General features: G+C 37.0%; 1 protein-coding gene across 1 annotated transcript in view; it reads right to left on the reverse strand.

The window, feature by feature from the left end:
* The window catches only part of MIB1 (MIB E3 ubiquitin protein ligase 1), a 127,787-nt gene that overhangs the window by 79,509 nt on the left and 28,098 nt on the right, over positions 1–20,180 (reverse strand). The window contains exons 4-7 of the mRNA XM_040632663.1: positions 16,497–16,601; positions 13,534–13,600; positions 12,009–12,213; positions 2,486–2,669 (exon numbers count right to left, since the gene is read on the reverse strand). Coding sequence (XP_040488597.1) covers positions 2,486–2,669; positions 12,009–12,213; positions 13,534–13,600; positions 16,497–16,601 — 561 coding nt within the window. The remainder of the gene's footprint in view (positions 1–2,485; positions 2,670–12,008; positions 12,214–13,533; positions 13,601–16,496; positions 16,602–20,180) is intronic.

A 20,180-nucleotide genomic window follows, 5' to 3' on the forward strand; every position in this document is an offset into this window, starting at 1 on the left:
CCTATTACCTCATTTCTAATTATGATCCATTTTCTTCTTTCATCTTTTATCATTTTAATTTGTTGGCTCATTTTGAATCATTAGATTTTAGTTTTCTGTGCATATCTTTCTAGCATACTTTCATTTGTCGATAGAGAAGTTATGCTATTCCTTGTCATTTTTCAATAATAACTGTGTATAGGGATCCAACTGACCCTTCCAACTTTAGTCTTTCCTTTGCACCTACTGTCTCTATCCTAATAAATTTGATTTCTATTCCCAGCACTTTTTCCTTAGTGGGAGGGCTCTGCCCAGGAAGGGAGCTATGGCTGGTTAGTTTTGAGAGTTTACAAACCCAGGCTGCTCTAACTCCTTCAACCTTTAGTGTGGACCTATTACCCTCACCCGAAAATGGAGTCTGCAAGAGCCCTCCCAGGGTTAGCTATTGTTTCCACATTAATCTACTATACTAGCCAATGAATACTTGTTAACTATGCTGGAGTTCCCCTGTTCTCCGGTCCATCTGATGCCCATTAATTCTCTCTGCTACCAGACAGACAGATGTAGACCTAGCAGCTGTCAGTATTTTCTCACTACTAATTCATATTCTAGGATTCAATGGGCTACTGTCACCTGGTTTTGATACAGATGTTTGTGGCTTTTTTTTTTTTTTTTGGTTCTGCTAATCTAGTTGTTGACTATTTTTACCAAAATGACTTGGGAAGATTAAAATTCTACACCACCACCACTGGAACGCCAGAATTCCCCTCTAGACATAATCTACAGGTTTTGCTTATATAGCAGCTTATTATGGCAGATAGAGGACTTAGGCTTTGAAGTAGAACAGATTCGGGTTAAACCCCAGTTCAGAATCTTAGCTCTGATTTCATCATCTTTAAAATAAGGATGCCATATCACCACCTGCTTATAATATTCCTAGGACAAATAAAGTCTGTGTATGTATCTATGTGTGTATACACGTATGTGTGTGCACGCATATGTATATATTCATTATTTGGCACAGTGCTTAGAATAACTGGGCACTCCAAAGACAGAAGCTGTTACATATAAGGTGTGATTGCTAAGGGGAAAAACAAAAACACCTTGACTCTAAAAAATCTTAGTATACACAGCTCCTATAAAAGCATGTCAAAAATTACATTTAAGTAACACCACACTATAGTGAGGCTTAAAGACAATACATTTTTTTAACCAACTTTAATATCGAAAGCAAACAAAACAAAGAGAGATCATATACAACTTAATTTTTTGGAAAAAATAAAGATTCTAAAATACAGCTCCTACAAAACATACAAAACTATCACTTGGTCACTATCTAACTAAAGCAATAAAAAAAGGTCAGCAGCATCTGCAAACTATGAAATGACTTCGAATGAAAGCAGCATAATAGATCTCTTTTTGTTTTGTTCACTAATATATCCCTGAAGCCTAATAGGCACATTGTTTGTACTAAAGTATCTGCTGAAGGAGTAAGGCAGGAAGGAAGGATGGACTGATGGAGGGATGGCTCAACATGAAGGAAGAGAGGGGGTACTGAACAGGATGGGAGGAGGTAGCGGGCTAGATGAGACAGGAGATGGGGCTGGACAGGAACAGGAGGTGCTAGCCAGGACAGGCACTAGACAACACAGCAGGGTGGGGGATGAGACATGAAGAGGGATGGGAGGGGAGGTACCTGGTAGAGGAAGGAGGCACTGAATGGGATGGGACCGGGGGGGGGGACAGGACAGGACAAGTTAGGTGACTGAATGAGACAGAAGCAGGGGTAGCAAAGTGGAGGGCTAAATAGGACACAGCAAGGAAGGAAGAGGAGAGGAAGAAAATGGAATACAGGGCAAGAAAGTATGGGGGGCAGCAGGACAGTATGGGGGGGAAGGCAGGACAGAATGGGTAGTACCAAAGGAAGGGACAGAAGGAAAGAGTGAGGTATAGATGGAGAAAGAGGATGGATGCAAAGAGGGGAGAAAAAACAAACTTTTCTGTTGTTGCTGAACGTTTGGTGAAAAATGAACTGAATGAATAAATTAAAAATTAAACCTTAACACTTTGGCAGCAAAGCGAAGGCACCCATTCAGAGTTGTTCTTTCACACCCTACATTTTAGAGAGGCAGGCCCCCAAGTGAGAAAAGCAGCGATGGTCCAGCACTGCTAGTAATTGGATGAGCACATCTCTCTCACTCTGGGGTTAAGGATCCGGAAGGTCTCTATTGCCTTCCACCTACATGACATTCTCTACTAACAAGTCTTCTAAAAAATATTAACTGTAGCCATATTTGGACCTTCCTGGGAAACTTAACTGGACTAAATTAGAAAATAAAAGGCATTAAGTATGCCTAGCTGCCAATAAAGAATACAATTCTCAAAGGATTATGCAAATTTAGTTCCCAAAATTAAAGTATTTTTTAAAACTACATGAGCATAATATAATTCCTAGTCTAAAACTATTTTATCATTCCCAGTCTGAAACTATTTTAGATATACTTACTGGGAGCATAGCTTCAGCCCATTCTCCATGTCCTCTCTGTAGAAGTTTGATTCTTTCCAGATCATAACAAACTTGTACAAGATCACCCACTTGAAACTGTGAGGTACCCCCTTCTGCACCCTGAGCAGCATCCCCACTTCGGACAATGTTTGCTTTAGTGAGAACAGCAGGATTGAAGGTCCACCTAAAAATCAAGCCAAAACTCAAAATGGGTAAGTTTACTTAATTTTAATACAACATTCTTAGTTAAATACTGAAGGGAAAAAAATCTTGTAATACATCAACAGAGTAAAGCAATCCTTTGCAATGACATTCTGAATGATATGTATTTCTTTTTATAATTGTATTATAGGAATTTAAGAAAAGACTTATCTGTAATCATCACCCTAATACGATATACTTCTGTCTAGTTTTCTCTTGCATGTTTTAAAAATTGTTATAAAATACACATTCATTGTTAAATATTAAAACATTTCAGAAACATATAAAATGAACTTTCTATTTCACAAACACACCTAGATCACTATTTCCTATCCCATTACTAAACACTGATAGTGTTTCCTATCCCCACTAACCACTGTTAATACTCATTGTAGTGTCAACTGTACTTCAATTAAAAACAAAATCTAATGAAATTAGGACAAAAATGCCCCATTGTGCATCCTTGAGATCTTCTGTTAGTGTACTAAAATTTATAATGTAGACAGAAAGTCATTTCCTTTTTCATAAATAGGAGATTTTACATAGATCTTTTTTTTTTTTTTTTTAGATTTTATTTATTTATTCGACAGAGATAGAGACAGCCAGCGAGAGAGGGAACACAAGCAGGGGGAGTGGGAGAGGAAGAAGCAGGCTCATAGCGGAGGAGCCTGATGTGGGGCTCGATCCCAGAACGCCGGGATCACGCCCTGAGCCGAAGGCAGACGCTTAACCGCTGTGCCACTCAGGCGCCCCTACATAGATCTCTTTTTCGGTGTGACAGATACAGAGCTACTTATTTCATTTTAATGGCTACAGTAGTCCACTGCAAGGTTATACGCTAATGCATCTAAGCCATTCTCCTACTGTCATTTAAAGTATTTTTAAATTTCACTATGACAAACAATACTATAAAGAACATCTCTGCATGAACATCTTAGTGCACATGGGGTTAGTATCTCATTAATGATTCTTAAAAAACTACCCAATCACAGTATGTATTTGTTGGCAATTCTGATAGAGCCAAATTGCCCTAGACAGTGCACCATTTCTCCACACCATTAATAATCTCATGGATAAAACAGTATCTAGTTTTAACGTGTCACACATGGCTTTTCACATGATTATAATCACTGCCTCAAAACAAACCTGGAATCTGATTTCTTCTTTGCTACACATAAGCATTTTTCTATGTTGCTATCATCTTCATAACCACCATTTTATTGACTAATTAATATTCTATCAAATAGGTGTACCACAATATACAACACAATATTTCCCCCAGTCGCATGTTACTCCACAGAAAAAAGGTTTTACAGTATGACATTCTATCCCCTCCTCCCCTTAATTCAAATGGTCATCAGGATATGAAAGACTCTGAGAGGTCATAACATATAAAAACTTATTGCTAAGTTCTTGCAACCATGTAAGTAAACTTTTCTTTCTAAAGCAACCACAAAGAGAAAGAAGTGCCTCTGACCAGTTTAGAATAAAAATCAGATATGCAAACATTTCCTTCTAGCCTTCCAATCACAGTGCTTTTTACCTTGCTCCCAATACTCCAAAATTGATGAGACCTATGACAGCGCCGGAACACGGCAGCGCTCCCTTAAGTTGTTCCCTCTGCTTCCAGTGCTACCCTCCCTGATGAAAACTCAGTCCATCTTTTAAACTCAATCCACAGGTAATTTTCTCTCTGAAGTTTCTTCTGATTTGCCTCATTGAAATTACCACTCTTCTTTTGCACCTTCAGAATACCCGGAATACTCATCTATCATAATTACTTACACCATCTTAATGCAGTTATTTCTGGTTTTGTCTATCCAAACTAAATGGGAAACCCCTTCAAAGCAGAGGACCATATCTTAATTGTCGTTATAATCCTAGCACTACTCACAGGGCCAATACAGGATAAGTACTCATTACATTTTTGTTGAAAAAAGAGCAACAAAAAAGATTATTTTCTAGAATTCAAATGTCATGTTACTGTTGACACTATTGCCCGAGAAAGAATTTTGACCAAGAAAGAATTTGGCAAGTAATAATCCCAATTTATCTTAACATTTGCACAACAAACAAGGTAACACAAAATGTTAGTAAAAAGTAACACTAAATGTTTACATGATAATCTGAACTTAAATTATGTGAATTTAAGATTGTTTCCTTCTCTTTTTAACAGCTTTGAGATATAATTCATATACCATACAATTCACTCATTTAGTGTTGGAGTCAGTGGTTTTAGTATATTCGCAGCCTTATACATCCAAGTACTATTTAATTTCATTCACCACAAAAAAATGCTCTAAAACGATGCTGCAGCATATGTCAGTATGCCATTCCTTTTTATGACTGAATAATATTCCATTATATGGACACATCATATTTTGTTTATCCATTCATCAGTTGATTGACATGTGGGTTGTTTCCACATTTTGGCTGTTACGAATAATGGTTCTACAAACATTCACGTAGAGGTTTTTGTGTGGACACATGTTTTCAATTCTCTTGAGTATAAACCTAAGAGTGGACCAGCTGGTCATATGCTAACTCTATATTTAACATTTTGAGGACCTATCAAACTGTTTTCCAAAGCATCAAGACTGCTTCACATTCCTACTATCAATGTATGAGGATTTGGTTCTAACTTCACACCCTCACCAACACTTTAATTATATACTTTTTTATTTTAGCCATTCTAGTATGTGAAGTGGTATCTCACTGTGATTTTAAATTACATTTCCCTAGTAGCTAATAACATGGAGCATCTTTTCATGGTGTTAACTCCTAACTCATACTGTGTGACTATATTTGGAGATAGGGCCAATAAGGAAATATTAAGATTAAATGAGGTCATAAAGGTGGAGCACTAATCCACCAGGACTGATGTCTTCATAAGAAGAGGAACAGATGTGGGAGAGATCTCTCTTTCTCTCAGCATGCACAGAGAAAAGTCCATGCAAGGACAGAGTGAGAAGGCAACCAACTACAAGGCAGGAAGAAATAGAATAAAATCCAATAGAAACCAACCCTGATGGAACTTTGAACTTGGACTACTAGCCTCCAGAGCAGTAAGAAAATTAATTTCTGTTGTTTAAGCCACTCACTCTGTAGTATTTTGTTATGGCAGCCTTAGCATACTAACACAATGCACTTATTGGTCATCCCTATATTTTCTTTAGAAAAATGTCTGTTCAAATATTTTGTCCATTTTTTAAATGAGTTAGTTATCTTTTACTGTTGAATCGTAAGAGTTCTTTATTTATTCTAGTTACAAGCCCCAAATCAGACATATGATTTGCAAATATTTTCTCCTACTCCATCATTGTCTTTTCACTTTCTTGTTAGTTTCCTTCAAAACACAAAATTTTTAAATTTGATGATGTCCAATTTATTCACTTTTTCTTTGGTTCTTCTGTTTTGGGGGTCATATGTAAGAAACCACTGTCTAATCCAAGGTCACATAGATTTATACTTTTGTTCTAAGAGTTTTATAGTTTTAGCTCTTACATTTAAGTCTGTGATCCATTTTTAACTTCGTATTTCTGTATGGAGTGTATCTGGGGTCCAATTTTATTCTTTGCATGTTGATAACTAGCTGACTCAGCACCATTTTCTTTTCATTGCAGCTTTATTTATTTGAGGTATAACATATAACATTAGACTAGTTTAAGGTGTACAACATAATGATTAAATGTTCGTGTGAGTATACCTCACTTTATTGTGCTGCATAGATACAGTGTTTTTACAAATTGAACGTTTGTGGCAACCTTGTGGTGAGCAAGGCTATTGATGCCATTTTTCCAACAGCATCTGCTCACTTCCTATCTCTCTATCACATTTAGGTAATTCCCACAGTTTTCAAACATTATATTTGTTATGATGATCTGTGATCAGTGATCTTTGTATTTGTTTCTTTGTTTTTTATTGTGATCAGTGATCTTTGATGTTGTTATTGCAATTGACTTGGGGAGCCATACCCATATAAGACAGAGAACTTAATCTACAAACGTGTGTGTTTGGACTGCTGCAAAGACCAGAAGTTTACCATCTTTACCATCTCTTTCACTCTCCTCCAGGCTCCCTATTCCCTGAGACACAACAATATTGAAATTAGGCTAATTAACTACCCTACAATGGCCTCTAAGTCTTCAAGTGAAAGGAAGAGTCACACATCTCTCATTTTAAATCAAAAGCTAGAAACGGTTCACCTTAGTGAGGAAGGCATGTCAAAAGCCTAGAGAGGCTGAAAACTAGGCCCCTTTTACCAGTTAGCCAAATTGTGAATGCAAAGGAAAAGGTCTTGATAGGAAATTAAAAGTGTTACTCCAATGAAAACATGAATGATAAGAAAGTGAAACAATCTTATTCCTGAGCTGGAGAAAGTTTAAGTGATCTGGATGGAAAATAAACCAGCCACAGCATTCCCTTGCGTTGAAGCCTAATCCTGAGCAAAGCCCTGACTCTCTTCAATTCTGTGAAGGCTGAGAGAGGTGAGGAACTTACAGAAAAAAGGTTTGGAGCTAGCAGACGTTAGTTCATGAGGTTTATGTGAAGAAGCCGTCTCCGTGACATCAAAATGCAAGGTGAAGCTGCAGGTACCGTTGTAAAAGCTGCAGCAGGTGATCCGGAAGGTCTTGGTGAGATCATTAATGAAGGCGGCTACACCAAACAATATTTCAATACGGACAAACAGCCTTCCATTGGAAGAAGATGCTATTCAGACTTTTCACAGCTAGAGAGAAGCACTCAATGCCCGGCTTCAAAGCTTTTAACGACAGGCTGACTGTCTTGGTAGGGGCTACTGCAGCTGGTGACTTTAAGTTGAAGCCAATGTCATTGACCATTCTGAAAATTCTAGGGGTCTGAAGAATTTTGCTGAATCTACTCAGCCCATGCTCTATAAAGGGAACAACGAAGCCTGGATGACCTCACATCTGTTCACAACATGGCTGACTAAATATTTTAAGCCCACTGATGAAACCTACTGCTCAGAAAAAAAAAAATTCCTTTAGAAATATTACTGCATTGACAATGCATACGGTCACCCAAGAGCTCTGATAGATATGTACAATGAGATGACCACTATTTTCATGCCTACTAATACAACATCCATTCTGCAGCCCATGGATCAAGGAGTAATTTTGACTTTCAAATACTATAATTTAAAAATGCATTTTTGGGAGCATCTGGGTGGCTCAATTGGTTAAGTGTCCGACTCTTGACTTTGGCTCAGGTCATGATCTCAGGGTCGAAGAGGTCATGAGATCGAGCCCCAAGTCAGGCGCACCGCCGGCAGGGCGTCTATTTGGATTCCCTCTCTCCCTCTGTCCCTTTGTCCCCTCCGCCCCACGCTCCCTCCCTCTCTAAAAAAAATAAATATTTAAAAATAAATAAAGTTAAAATTAAAATACATTTTTGTAAGGCTTTATCTACCATAGATAGTGATTCTTCCAATGGAATTCAGCTAAGTAATTTGAAAACCTTTGGGAAAGGATTTGTCATTCTAGATGGCATTAAGAACATTCATGATTCACGGGAAGAGGTCAAAGTATCAATAGTAACAGGAGTTTGGAGTAAGTTGATTCAAACTCTAATGGATGACCTTCAGAGGTTCCAGACGTCAGTGGAGGAAGTCACTGCAAATGTGGTAGAAACAGCAAGAAAACTAGAATTAGAAGTGGAGCCTGAAGATGGGACTGATTTGCTGCAAGTTCATGATAAAACTTGAACAGATGAGGAGCCGTTTCTTATAGATGAGCAAAGAAAGTGGCTTCTTGAGAAGGAATCTACTCCTGGTGAAGATGCTGTGGAGATTGTTGAAATGACAACAAAGGATTCAGAAATTACATAAATTTGGTTGATAGAGCAGAGGCAGGTTTTGAGAAGACAACTCCGACTGTGAAAGAAGTTCTATTGTGGGCAAAATGCTATCAAGTAGCATTGCATGCCACAGAGAAACTGTTCATGAAAGGAAAGTCAATCAATGCAGCAAAGATCACTGCTGTCTTAAGAAATTGCCATAGGGTGTCTGGGTGGCTCAGTCAGTTAAGCATCTGCCTTCAGCTCGGGTCATGATGGGTCCTGGGATCGAGCCCCACATTGGGCTCCTTTCTCGGTGGGGAGACTGCTTCTCCCTCTGCCTGCCACTCTCCCTGCTTGTGCGTGAGCACGCGCACTCTCTCTGACAAATAAATAATGTTTAAAAAAAAAAAAAAGAGGAAAGAAAAAAGAAATTGCCACAGCCACCCCAAGATTCAGCAACCACCACTCTGATAAGGCAGCAGCCATCAACATTGATGTGAGCACCAAAAGACTACAACTTGCAGAAAGCTCTGATTATAGTTAGCATGTTTTAGCAATAAAGTATTTAAAGTATAATTGCACATTTAATAGACTACAGTATTGTGTAAACATAACTTTTATGCACACTGCGAAACCAAAACTTCATTTGACTCACCTTATTACAGTGGTCTGGAACCGAACCTACAACATCTAGTATCTGCAAGGTATGCCTGTGTGCACTGTCAGCATCATTTATTGAAAAGACTGTTCTTTCCCCATTGAACTGTGTTGGACCCTTGTCAAAAATTAAATGACTTTAAATGCAAAGGCTTATTCTCAAACTCTCAACCCTGTCCCAAAAATCTACATGTCCATCTTATGTTAGTAATATACTGTCTTTTTTTTAATAATATTTTTTTATTATGTTAGTCACCATACAGTATATCCCTGGTTTTTGATGTAAAGTTCGATGATTCATTAGTTGCGTATAACACCCAGTGCAATATACTGTCTTGATTACTGTAGCTTTATTGTAAATTTTGAGATTACGAGTCCTCCAATTTTGTTTTCCTTTTCAAAATTGTTTTGGCTATTCTGGGTCACTTGAATTTCCACATGAACTAAGAATTAGGTTGCCAATTTCTGTAAAAAAGGCACTAGGGTTTTGATATGGATTGCATTAAATTTGATTTAGTTTGGGGGAAACTGCCATGTTATATGCTAAATTACGTCCTCCAAAAAGAAATGTTGAAATCCTAATCCCCAATACCTCTGAATGGGACCATATCTAGAAATAGGGTCTTTGCAGATGTAATCAAGTTAAAAGGAAGTCATGCTGGATTAGGATGGGCCCTAAATCCAATGAGTGGTGTCCTTATAAGAAGGTCATACGAAATCAGCTTTGGTCATTTTCTATGTAAAAGATTTTAGAATTCCCATGAGCTCAATTAACTTCCTTCTATGTCTTCTCAGGGTTGTTTCCTCATGGATGGTTAAGCTACAAATATTGACTTGACCAAAATAAAATAGTGGAGTTGGGGGAGTGTTTTTGTGGCTCTCAGTCTCAAATGATTTTCTACAACTAGCTGAGCTTGACCAATTAGAGACTGATTTGAATGCATTTGAAAATAAAATCTGTACCCAGAAAAAAAAAGGGGAGGAGTCACATGAAGACACAGGGACACAAAGAGTCACAGAGGAGAAGGTCATGTGAAGACAGAGGCAGAGAAATGAGTGATGCATCTGCAAGCCAAGGAACACCAAGGATCACCAACAACCACCCGAAGTTAGGAGTCCCAGGATTGAGCCCCACATCGGGCTCCCTGCTCAGCAGGGAGTCTGCTTCTCCCTCTGCCCCTCACCCAACTCATGCTCTCTCTCTCTCTCTCTCGCTCTCTCAAATAAATAAAATCTTAAAAAAAAAAAATAATTCAATGTGGGGCTCGAACTCACAATCCAGAGATCAAGAGTCACGTGTTCTACCAATGAGACTGGGTGACTTTTCTACATTGATCTTGTATCCTGCAACTTTGTTGAACTCAACTTATTAGTTTTTTTTTTTTTAAAGATTTTATTCATTCATTCGACAGAGATAGAGACAGCCAACGAGAGAGGGAACACAAGCAGGGGGAGTGGGAGAGGAAGAAGCAGGCTCCTAGCGGAGGAGCCTGATGTGGGGCTCGATCCCATAACGCCCTGAGCCGAAGGCAGATGCTTAACTGCTGTGCCACCCAGGCGCCCCTCAACTTATTAGTTCTAATAGTTTTTTGTGAATTCCTTAGGTTTTTCTATAGACAAGATCATGTCACCTGTGAACAAAGATGGTTTAACTCTCTTCTCTTACTTCCTCCTTTCATTTCTTTTTCTTGCCTAACTGTCCTGGCTAGACCCTCTAGAACAACGTTGAATAAAAGCGGGAAGGGCAAACGTTTTTATTTTGTTCCTGTTCTTAAGGGAAAAGCAGTCAGTCTCTCACCAATTGGGTATGATGTTAGCTGTGAGTTTTCATAGATGCCCTTTACCAGGCTGAAGAAGTTCCCTTCTGTTACTACTTTATTTAGTGCTTTTATCATGAAAGGGAGTTGGATTTTGTCAAATGTTTTTTTTCATCTCTTGGTATGATCACATGTATCTTTAAGATTTGAACACAATTAGAGCTAATTCTACACTCTGGTAAGCAACTTAATGTTAATTGTTCTCATTCTATATATAATTCCTCCCCTAAAGAACCTCAACGAGTTAGTTTCTTTATGTATATGTCAGTAATAAAGCTTTGACACTTATTCAATTTAACTACTGCTTTTTCTTTAAAATTCAACCATATAAGTAAATTGAATATATTTTAGCCCTTACGAGCCAATAAATAAAAGGTTTCAAGAAACTTGCAACCTAGAGGTAAAATAAATAACCATTTTCATATATAATAGGAGACCTAAACAGAGGAATAGCATATGCATATACCAGGGAGAGCGGAATATGAAAGAAGGTTCCCAAAACACATAAGCTCAGTATTTACAGGATGCAAAGGAATTAATCCAGACAAAGAGGGAGAAAAAAGTATTCCACATAGAGGAAACTGTATGTGTAAATGTACAGAGTGAGGAAATACGTGCAATTCTATGCTACTGATAAGAAAAAGCTGTGTTACCAAGAGATGACTCTCTAGAGATACGGGCCAGAGTTCTAATTCTCTTCTTCTCATTCAGGGTAAACTGATACAGGTCCATTGTGAACAAAGAACTTTTTAGCTATATTTAACCTAATACTGACACAATGTATTCTGCTCCAGCAGAATTAAAATAAAAAAAATTACACAGACCATTGTATCATAAATATATTCATATAAATTCACATACATACCACACACACACTTCTTATCATTTGTTCCCCTCCACTTTACCAACATATTCTGGATTTTTATTTACTATCTAACAACTAGCTTTCAGGAGTCTTTGATTATAGCACATTATTTGCTTTCTCTAAGGCTCTTTCCTCTATATACTAACTTTATTTCCCATTAAAAAAACTAAAAAATATTACCAACCTATTTCCACTTGGATACTGTACTACAATGTCATGGTCTTCATCAATGCCACAAACAGTTCCAGTTGTAGTTAAAGTCTCAAACATGCCATCAGTCCATCCTCCATGACCATGCTGCAAAGACTGTACAATTTCTAGGTCAAGATCTATATTTACCAGGTCACCAATCTGCAATCCACCAGGATTCCTGTTGCCATTTTGCTCACCTACAATTACAGAGGGGGTTGACAAAGGAAAAGGAAAACCACAGCAATATCATGCAACTGCATTATTTTTAAATAAAAACAAGCTCTAGATATTTTAATCTTAATCTAATCTTGAAATGTTTTGAGAATATACTGTAAGTAACAGATTCTGGAGCTAGAGAGCATCAAAAATAAGAAAGAAAACAATCAGACTCACAAATTGAAATAATGTGATGATTTATAAAACTGAACAAGAGCAGAATCTAATAGACTATGCAACCCTATATCAAAGTACAAAGTTCTGGGTTTTGAAAATACTCACTTTTCTGCCTGGATGACTTGTTGACTATCCCTGTAATACCTACACTACAATTACACAGTTATTGAGGTTCAATAACTAACTACACCCACAAAAACTAGCTAGAGAATATGAAAAAGAACCTTTAAATTATTTTCTTCTACTATTTTTTACCAAATGGCCCTTGTGATTTTTTTTTCCTAAGGAACATTTTCAAATATTTAAAAGCCCATTCCCTAGATTATTTTCAAAGCTAGTTCTGGGACAAAGGATTCATGATCATAAAACATCATGATGAGGGATCCAAAATATGTGTGTTGATTGTACACTTTTTCTGTAAAGGCAAGACACAAAACAAGGAAGTTTCTGAAAGCAAGAAAAGGAATGATCTTGTCAAAAATATAAGTACTTCTTCTACATTCTCCTTTTAAAAAAAAAATGAGGGCATGCTGCAAGAAAACAGCACTTTTTGGCCAAAAGGGAAATAAAATTACTTAAAAAGAGGAACACAGAGTTCATATGAAAAGGCACTCATGCAGAGACTAAAGCCTTAATTAGAAGAATATCATAAATATTTACTGTGGCAGCAATAAAGAATCTACAATACAAAGATAATTTTTTCTTACCCTTTTATTATTTTAATAACACATGAAAAATTATATTATTATGTAACCTTAATCTTCTATTTTTGTATTTAGAAGGCAACTTTACAAAAATTCTAAGGAATTTATAAGCATTAAATTGTCAGATTCTATTATCAATATGTAAAAGATACTGAAAACCTAACACAAAATTTTTCAACATGTTTATAACTAAAAGACAAAGGTTTCAAATATATTATGACATATAAACGGTATATCAATTCTCAAGACATGACAACTTTTTCAGAGTCTAAATAAATAAAAAAGAACACATACTTTAAAAACCAAAATAAAATCCCAAAAATGACTTCAAATAACTTTTTTAAGGCCCAATTTAAACATTTTCTGATTCCATGAACTTTGACAAACTATTTAGTAATTTTCACTAGTCTGCTGACTCACCTAGCACAGGGCAGTGATCTCTGTAGAAAGAACCTCCTTTGGCATCCTGGACACACTTGAGATCAGACTAAGAAGAAAAGAAACCAGAAAAATCACGCCTGAAAACTTCAAGTATAGCTCAGTACCTAAAACAGGCAAAAATGTTCATTCAGAACACACCCTGAGCAAAAAAGTTAAGAGTAGCTTGAGGATAACAGTCACACTAAACACTGCTTTCAGAAGCACCCGTCAAAAATTAAAAGACTGATCTTCAGACAGGTCATATTTTATTTACTTTTAGCTTTCCTTGAAAGTTCAAAAATGCCTAGACCTTTACCACGGAAATATTCTCAAAAAACACATACAAGACCTCAACAAATACCTAGTATTTAAAGTGTACATAACACATTCTAACATTTATACTTTTACCAAAAAAAAAAAAAAGAGCACAATTCACTTGCTCTTTTCAATTTTATGTCAATTTTATGACACACACAAGGCAGGTATTAACTCATTTCATAAAGAAAATTATCTAAAACTAAACAGCCAGAAAATACAAAAGGATAGGACTAAATCCAGTCTTCTGGTTCCTTAGCCAGTTAATTTTCCTTTTTAGGTAAACTTTGGTCCTTACTTCGTAACTTGGTTAACTCAAGTTCCTTCCCACTTAGTTTTTATAAGGAAACAAGTTATTATTTAAGTATCCAATGGGGAGGCAGTTGTGATATAATCAAAAGTACAGAAAATGTGAACTTGGAAGAGCAACCTTGGGAGTTACTATAAAAATACAGATTTACTCTAAAGTGCCTAATAGTATAGGGAATCAGTATATGCGTACTGTATTAAGGAAAGGAGCTCCTACAGACACACACACACACACACACACACACACACACACACACACCCTGCAAATCTTATTCATAGCCTCCTTTGCCACTAGAGCATCGCAATTAGCTCAGTCCTGGCCAAAGAGACACAGGGGTCAAACTGTTTTAATGTGATACTTTAACCCAGCAATTCTACTTCTAGGAATCTATCCTAAAAAAATACACCCATAAACATGCAAAGATACATGTACAAGGATGCTTACTGAAACAATGCTTGCAACAATTGAAAAAAATAAACCCAGATACCATCAACAGAAACCTTATTAAATAAATAATGGCATAACCATACAGGAGTACTACTCAGCCATCAAAAAAGGATCAATCTATAGATATATACCACTTGTTAAGTACCTCTACACATATAACTTCTAAATCTTCATTTGAAGCAAGTTAATAATCAGAATCCCCCAAAATTCCACAATTTAAAAACAGGGGGAGGCATAAAAATACTAAAGAAAAACGGATAACTAATGCTATATACAAGTATTAAAATTGGCAGATCAAGAATTTGTTTAGATTCACATTGTTGGCTTTTTAATTTATCCTATATAAATTTATTCCATATAAATGGAATAAATTAAAGGCAAAGGGACAGTTGGATATTTTTCCCCTCCTACCAAGGGGCCTAAAACAGTTGAGGAAAAACCAAAATTTAAAGAACTCTTTGAAGGAAGAATGTATTCAAGATGAAAAAGATGGAAAAGGCATAAATATTCTGACATTAATATTTAGTTGTACTCCATAAATTAAATAGCTGAGGTCAACATTTGAACAGTGAAATGCAGAAATATAGAGCAATCCACTGAAGAAACCATTAGTCGCCTAAGCACATAATTTAAAGAGTTTTTAGGTCAATCTTTTTTTTGGATTTTCCACCTATTTTATTTATTTTTTTAATTAACATACAATGTATTATTTGTTTCAGGGGTACAGGTCTGTGATTCATCAGTCTTACACAACACCCAGTACTCACCACAACACATATCCTCCCCAACTTCCATCACCCAGCTACCCCATTCCCAACCCCCCTCCCCTCTAGCAACCCTCAGTCTGTTTCCTAAGATTAAAAGTCTCTTATGGTTTGTCTCCCTCCCTGGTTTCGTCTTGTTTTATTTTTCCTCCACTTCCCCTATGATCCTCTGACTTACTGCTTAGATTCTGCATATCAGTAGGATCATATGATAATTCTCTTTCTCTGATTAGCTTATTTCGCTTAGTATAATACCCTCTAGTTCCATCCACGTAATTGCAAATGGCAAGATTTCATTTTTTTAATGGCTGCGTAATATTCCAGTGTGTGTGTGTGTGTGTGTGTGTCTTTACACATACCACATCTTCTTCATCCATTCATCTGTCGATGGATATCTAGGCTCTTTCCATAGTTTGGCTATTGTGGACATTGCTGCTACGAACATTGGGTACGGATGCCCCTTCAAATCACTACATTTGTATCTTTGGGCTAAATACCCAGTAGTGCAATTGCTGTATTGTAGGATAGTTCTATTTTCAACTTTTTGAGGAACCTCCATACTGTTTTCCAGAGTGGCTGCACCAGCTTGCATTCCCAAGAGCAATCATTTTCAATTACCAACACTACTCTTTAAAAATAGAGGGGGAAAAAAAATCTCCTCAAAAACAACTTTAACACCTACTGTAATTTATACTTTTATTAGCTACCACAGCTAGAATACGAATATCCCACAAAAACCTCATTATAATACTATACTCTGTGTCCATGATGACGAGCAGTTTTACAAATGAGTCTAAATCTTTGTGATAGATTTTCATAAATAAGCCCCTGACTCGGATTTATAAGGGATCAGCTCTACACGATCAATATAGAGTAAGCTGCCCAAATATTAACTGAGGACAAAAATCATCTTTACTATTAAATAGCTTAAGCAAATGCACTAAAAATGTAAAGTTTATTACATCCTCACTTTACAGATTTTCTTCCTACTGGAAATTCATGATTCAGATGGCTGTATTCTGATAAAAGAATATGACAAAAGAAAAAAAAAGGAATACAATAAGGGCTTTTATTTCCCTTCTTTCATTTATCCAATATTCTTATCTTTTGTGATTCTTACTACTCACCATGCCCTCAAAGCCAACTCTGTAAAGGTTCTTAGCACCATTATCCCAGAGAACATATGCTGCACTATGAGGGCTTGATGCACTCCAGTCCTGGATTTCTGTTACCTAAGAGAATTATCACAAAAAACAATTTTTTAAAAGGGGAGGGAAGAGGATAGTTCTCTTAATTATATTTAAAATCTTAAATATCATTTCAGCTATCATCCTATGTAACAGGATCATGAAAAATACTTATCAAACATATGTCACTTCTAACATATAACTCAATTATAACTAGAGACATATTTCCAGAATTATAAGATAATTTCTAAAATCATAGAAATTTTGAATTGGGAGGCTTAGTGAGTATACAAATAGATTACCAGAAAATATATAATTCAATACAAAATTTTAAATTTTGATTTTTTTTTTTTTTTAAGATTTTACTTATTTATTTGACAGAGATAGAGACAGCAGCGAGAGAGGGAACACAAGCAGGGGGAGTGGGAGAGGAAGAAGCAGGCTCCCAGCGGAGGAGCCTGATGTGGGGCTTGATCCCAGAACACCAGGATCACGCCCTGAGCCGAAGGCAGACGCTTAACCGCTGTGCCACCCAGGCGCCCCTAAATTTTGATTCTTAAAGGGTTCCTTTTAAGAATACTGTATTATTTTAATCCCATTATTCATTATAAAATTTAAAATCTTTGACAAGATTCCCAGAACGATTCAAGATAAATCTGCTCTTTGGTGAGCTAAAAGCTGAGAAGCACAAGGTTCAATGCCAATGTTTAAGGAAGACGAGTTGACATTGCTCCTCCAGCACTTTATCCCTCAGTTGCCCCAAGAGGCAAGCCACCTAAGCTAAAACACCATGCCCACAATGGAAACCCAGACACAATCTCTAGGCCCCACATCCAAAAGACTGATTTAAGCTCTTTTGACATAAAAAATAAATAAATAAATAAATAAAAATAAACCCACCAATAGTAACTGGGGTTGCTACTGCTTAAGGACCAAGAATCAACTGTATAAAAATAATACACAATAAGCACTGAAGTTGGATATTCTCAAGTAAACTGGTCTATAGTTAAGAACAGGGAGTTGCACATGTGCAACTCATTACTTTTCTCCATCCTGACACATACAATCAGCCACATTTACAGTTACTTAGAATGTCAGGGTGATGTTAAATATAATTTTTAAAGCATGACTTTAAAATATAATTTTAAAGCATAACCGATTTCAAAAAAGATACACAATAACCCTTGTTTTTACCCTGTACTAAAGAAATCATTTTGTAAGCTACATGTTTTATGATGCTTTTGTAAAGATAAAAAGGCTTTAAGATTTAATCAAAATCTTTGAGAAATATTTTAAATTGTAATTATATGTCTTTATTTTTAATTTTTAAATAAATCATACATTATAAAAATATAACATATATAAACTTTAAAGAATAAAAAAATGAAATGAAAACCAGCCTATGAAAAAGAACATCGCCAGTACTTTTCAAGTCCACTGTGTGCCTCTCATCAAGCCCATCCTCCTGGCCTCCAACAGAGGTAACTACCACCTAGAATTACAGTCCGTCACTGCACTGCTTTGCTTTATGATCTGCACAGCTAACCACTGTGTAACATTATAAAGCAACAACTTCTAACACTCTAAAGTGAAATATGCAATCTTTAGTAAAATATTCCTTCTGTTTCTAAAACATTCTACTTCGTTCGTTTTATTTATTTATTTTTAAAGATTTTATTTATTTATTTGACAGAGAGAGAGACAGCGAGCGAGCGAGGGAACACAAGCAGGGGGAGCGGGAGAGGAAGAAGCAGGCTCCCAGTGGACGAGCCTGATGTGGGTGTCAATCCTAGAACGCCAGGATCACGCCCTGAGCCGAAGGCAAACGCTCAATGACTAAGCCACCCAGGCGCCCCTCATTTGTTTTAAAAATGCAATGCTAGGGGGCACCTGGGTGGCTTAGTCGGTTAGGCATCTGCCTTCAGCTCAGGTTGTGATCCCAGGGTCCTGGGACCTGCTCCCTGCTCAGCGGGGAGACTGCTTTTCCCTCTCCCTCTCCTTCCACTCATCCTTGCGCAATCTCTCTCAAATAAATGAATAAAATCTTAAAAAAAGATAAAATGCAATGCCAGGGTCGCCTGGGTGGCTCAATCAGTTGAGCGTCCAACTCTCACTTTCAGCTCAGGGTGTGATCCTGGGGTCATGAGATCAAGTCCCGAGTCTAGGCATGGAGCCTGCTTAAGATTCTCTCTCCCTCTGCACCTAACCCCTATGCTTGCACTCTCTCTCTCTAAAATAAATAAATAAATCCTTAAAAAAAAAAAAAAAACCAATGCTAGATCAAATAAGTCTGTATTTTTTTTTTAAGATTTTATATATTTATTTGAGAGCAAGACAGAGATAATGAGAGAGAGCACGAACAGGGAGGAGAGGGAGAAGCAGGCTCCCCGCTAAGCAGGGAGCCGTTCACGGGTCTTGATCCCTGGACCCTGGGATCACGACCTGAGCTGAAGGCAGACACTTAACCAACTGAGCCACTCAGGTGCCCCATAAGTCTATATTTTTATAAGGGGCGCAAAAAAGCATTTGACTAAAAAACAAAGACTACAAATTTTATTTAAATCAAATTCATCTTATATTTCAAATTACTTGGGATATAAGCAAGTTCATTAGTTAAGCTCTGAATCCTAAATGAAATTCCTTCATTTGTTAATATGATCTGACTTATTTTTGAGGGGGAAACAAAGTGGAAGGCTTAAGAAAGTAACTACATTAATTTTATAATTTCAGTTGTGATTAAGAAAGATGTGCAGAAGAGCTACTAAAACCACTAGGCAAAAGGTTGCTAAGGAACTCTATAAAAGAATCAAACTGACAATACCTGGCTCTGCTGATCAATCTTAACGTCACTAACAGTAAGATAATCAGACTTAACATGTCCTGATGTGATACAACAGAGAGCATGGAGCACTACTTATGAGGTTCCTGCCAAAACAAGATTGAACTTTAATCCAATCGAGCCTCTACCTTTAACAACTAGTTTATAAGAAACACAAGGGTTAGAGGAACAAGTAAAACAATACCATAAAGAATCAACAGGAAAAATCCAAAGAACCTGATTTCTTCAACAAATAAATGGAATTTTAAAAAAATATTGACAAGTTTTGAAGTTGGGTGTTGGGGGCATGGGAATTCGTTATATTGTTCTTTCTACTCTGATGTATGTTTGAAATTCTCCATAATAAAAAGTTTTTTTAGGGATGCCTGGGTGGCTCAGTCGTCTGAGCACCTGACTCTTGATTTCGGCTAAGGTCATTATCTCAGGGTCGTGAAATCGAGCCCCAAGTCGGGGTCTGCACTCAGCACGGAGTTTTCCTGAGATTTTTTTCTCCCCCTGTCCCTCGGCCCCTCCCCCGCTCGCACACATGCTCTCTCTCAAATAAATAAAAAAATATATTTTTTAAAGTTTTCTTAAAAGAAAAAAATATATCTAATGTACCTATGTAAAACACAACTGACATATTCAAAAACATTTGTAAAATGAAAATAGTCTTCAAATACTAACACAGTAGTGGTACTTGAGAAATCTCTTAAGAATACACTACACAGGGACGCCTGGGTGGCACAGCGGTTAAGCATCTGCCTGCGGCTCAGGGCATGATCCCGGCGTTCTGGGATCGAGCC

The sequence above is a fragment of the Ursus maritimus genome, unplaced genomic scaffold (genome assembly GCF_017311325.1).
Source record: "Ursus maritimus isolate PB19 unplaced genomic scaffold, ASM1731132v1 scaffold_18, whole genome shotgun sequence".
Lineage (NCBI taxonomy): Eukaryota > Metazoa > Chordata > Mammalia > Carnivora > Ursidae > Ursus > Ursus maritimus.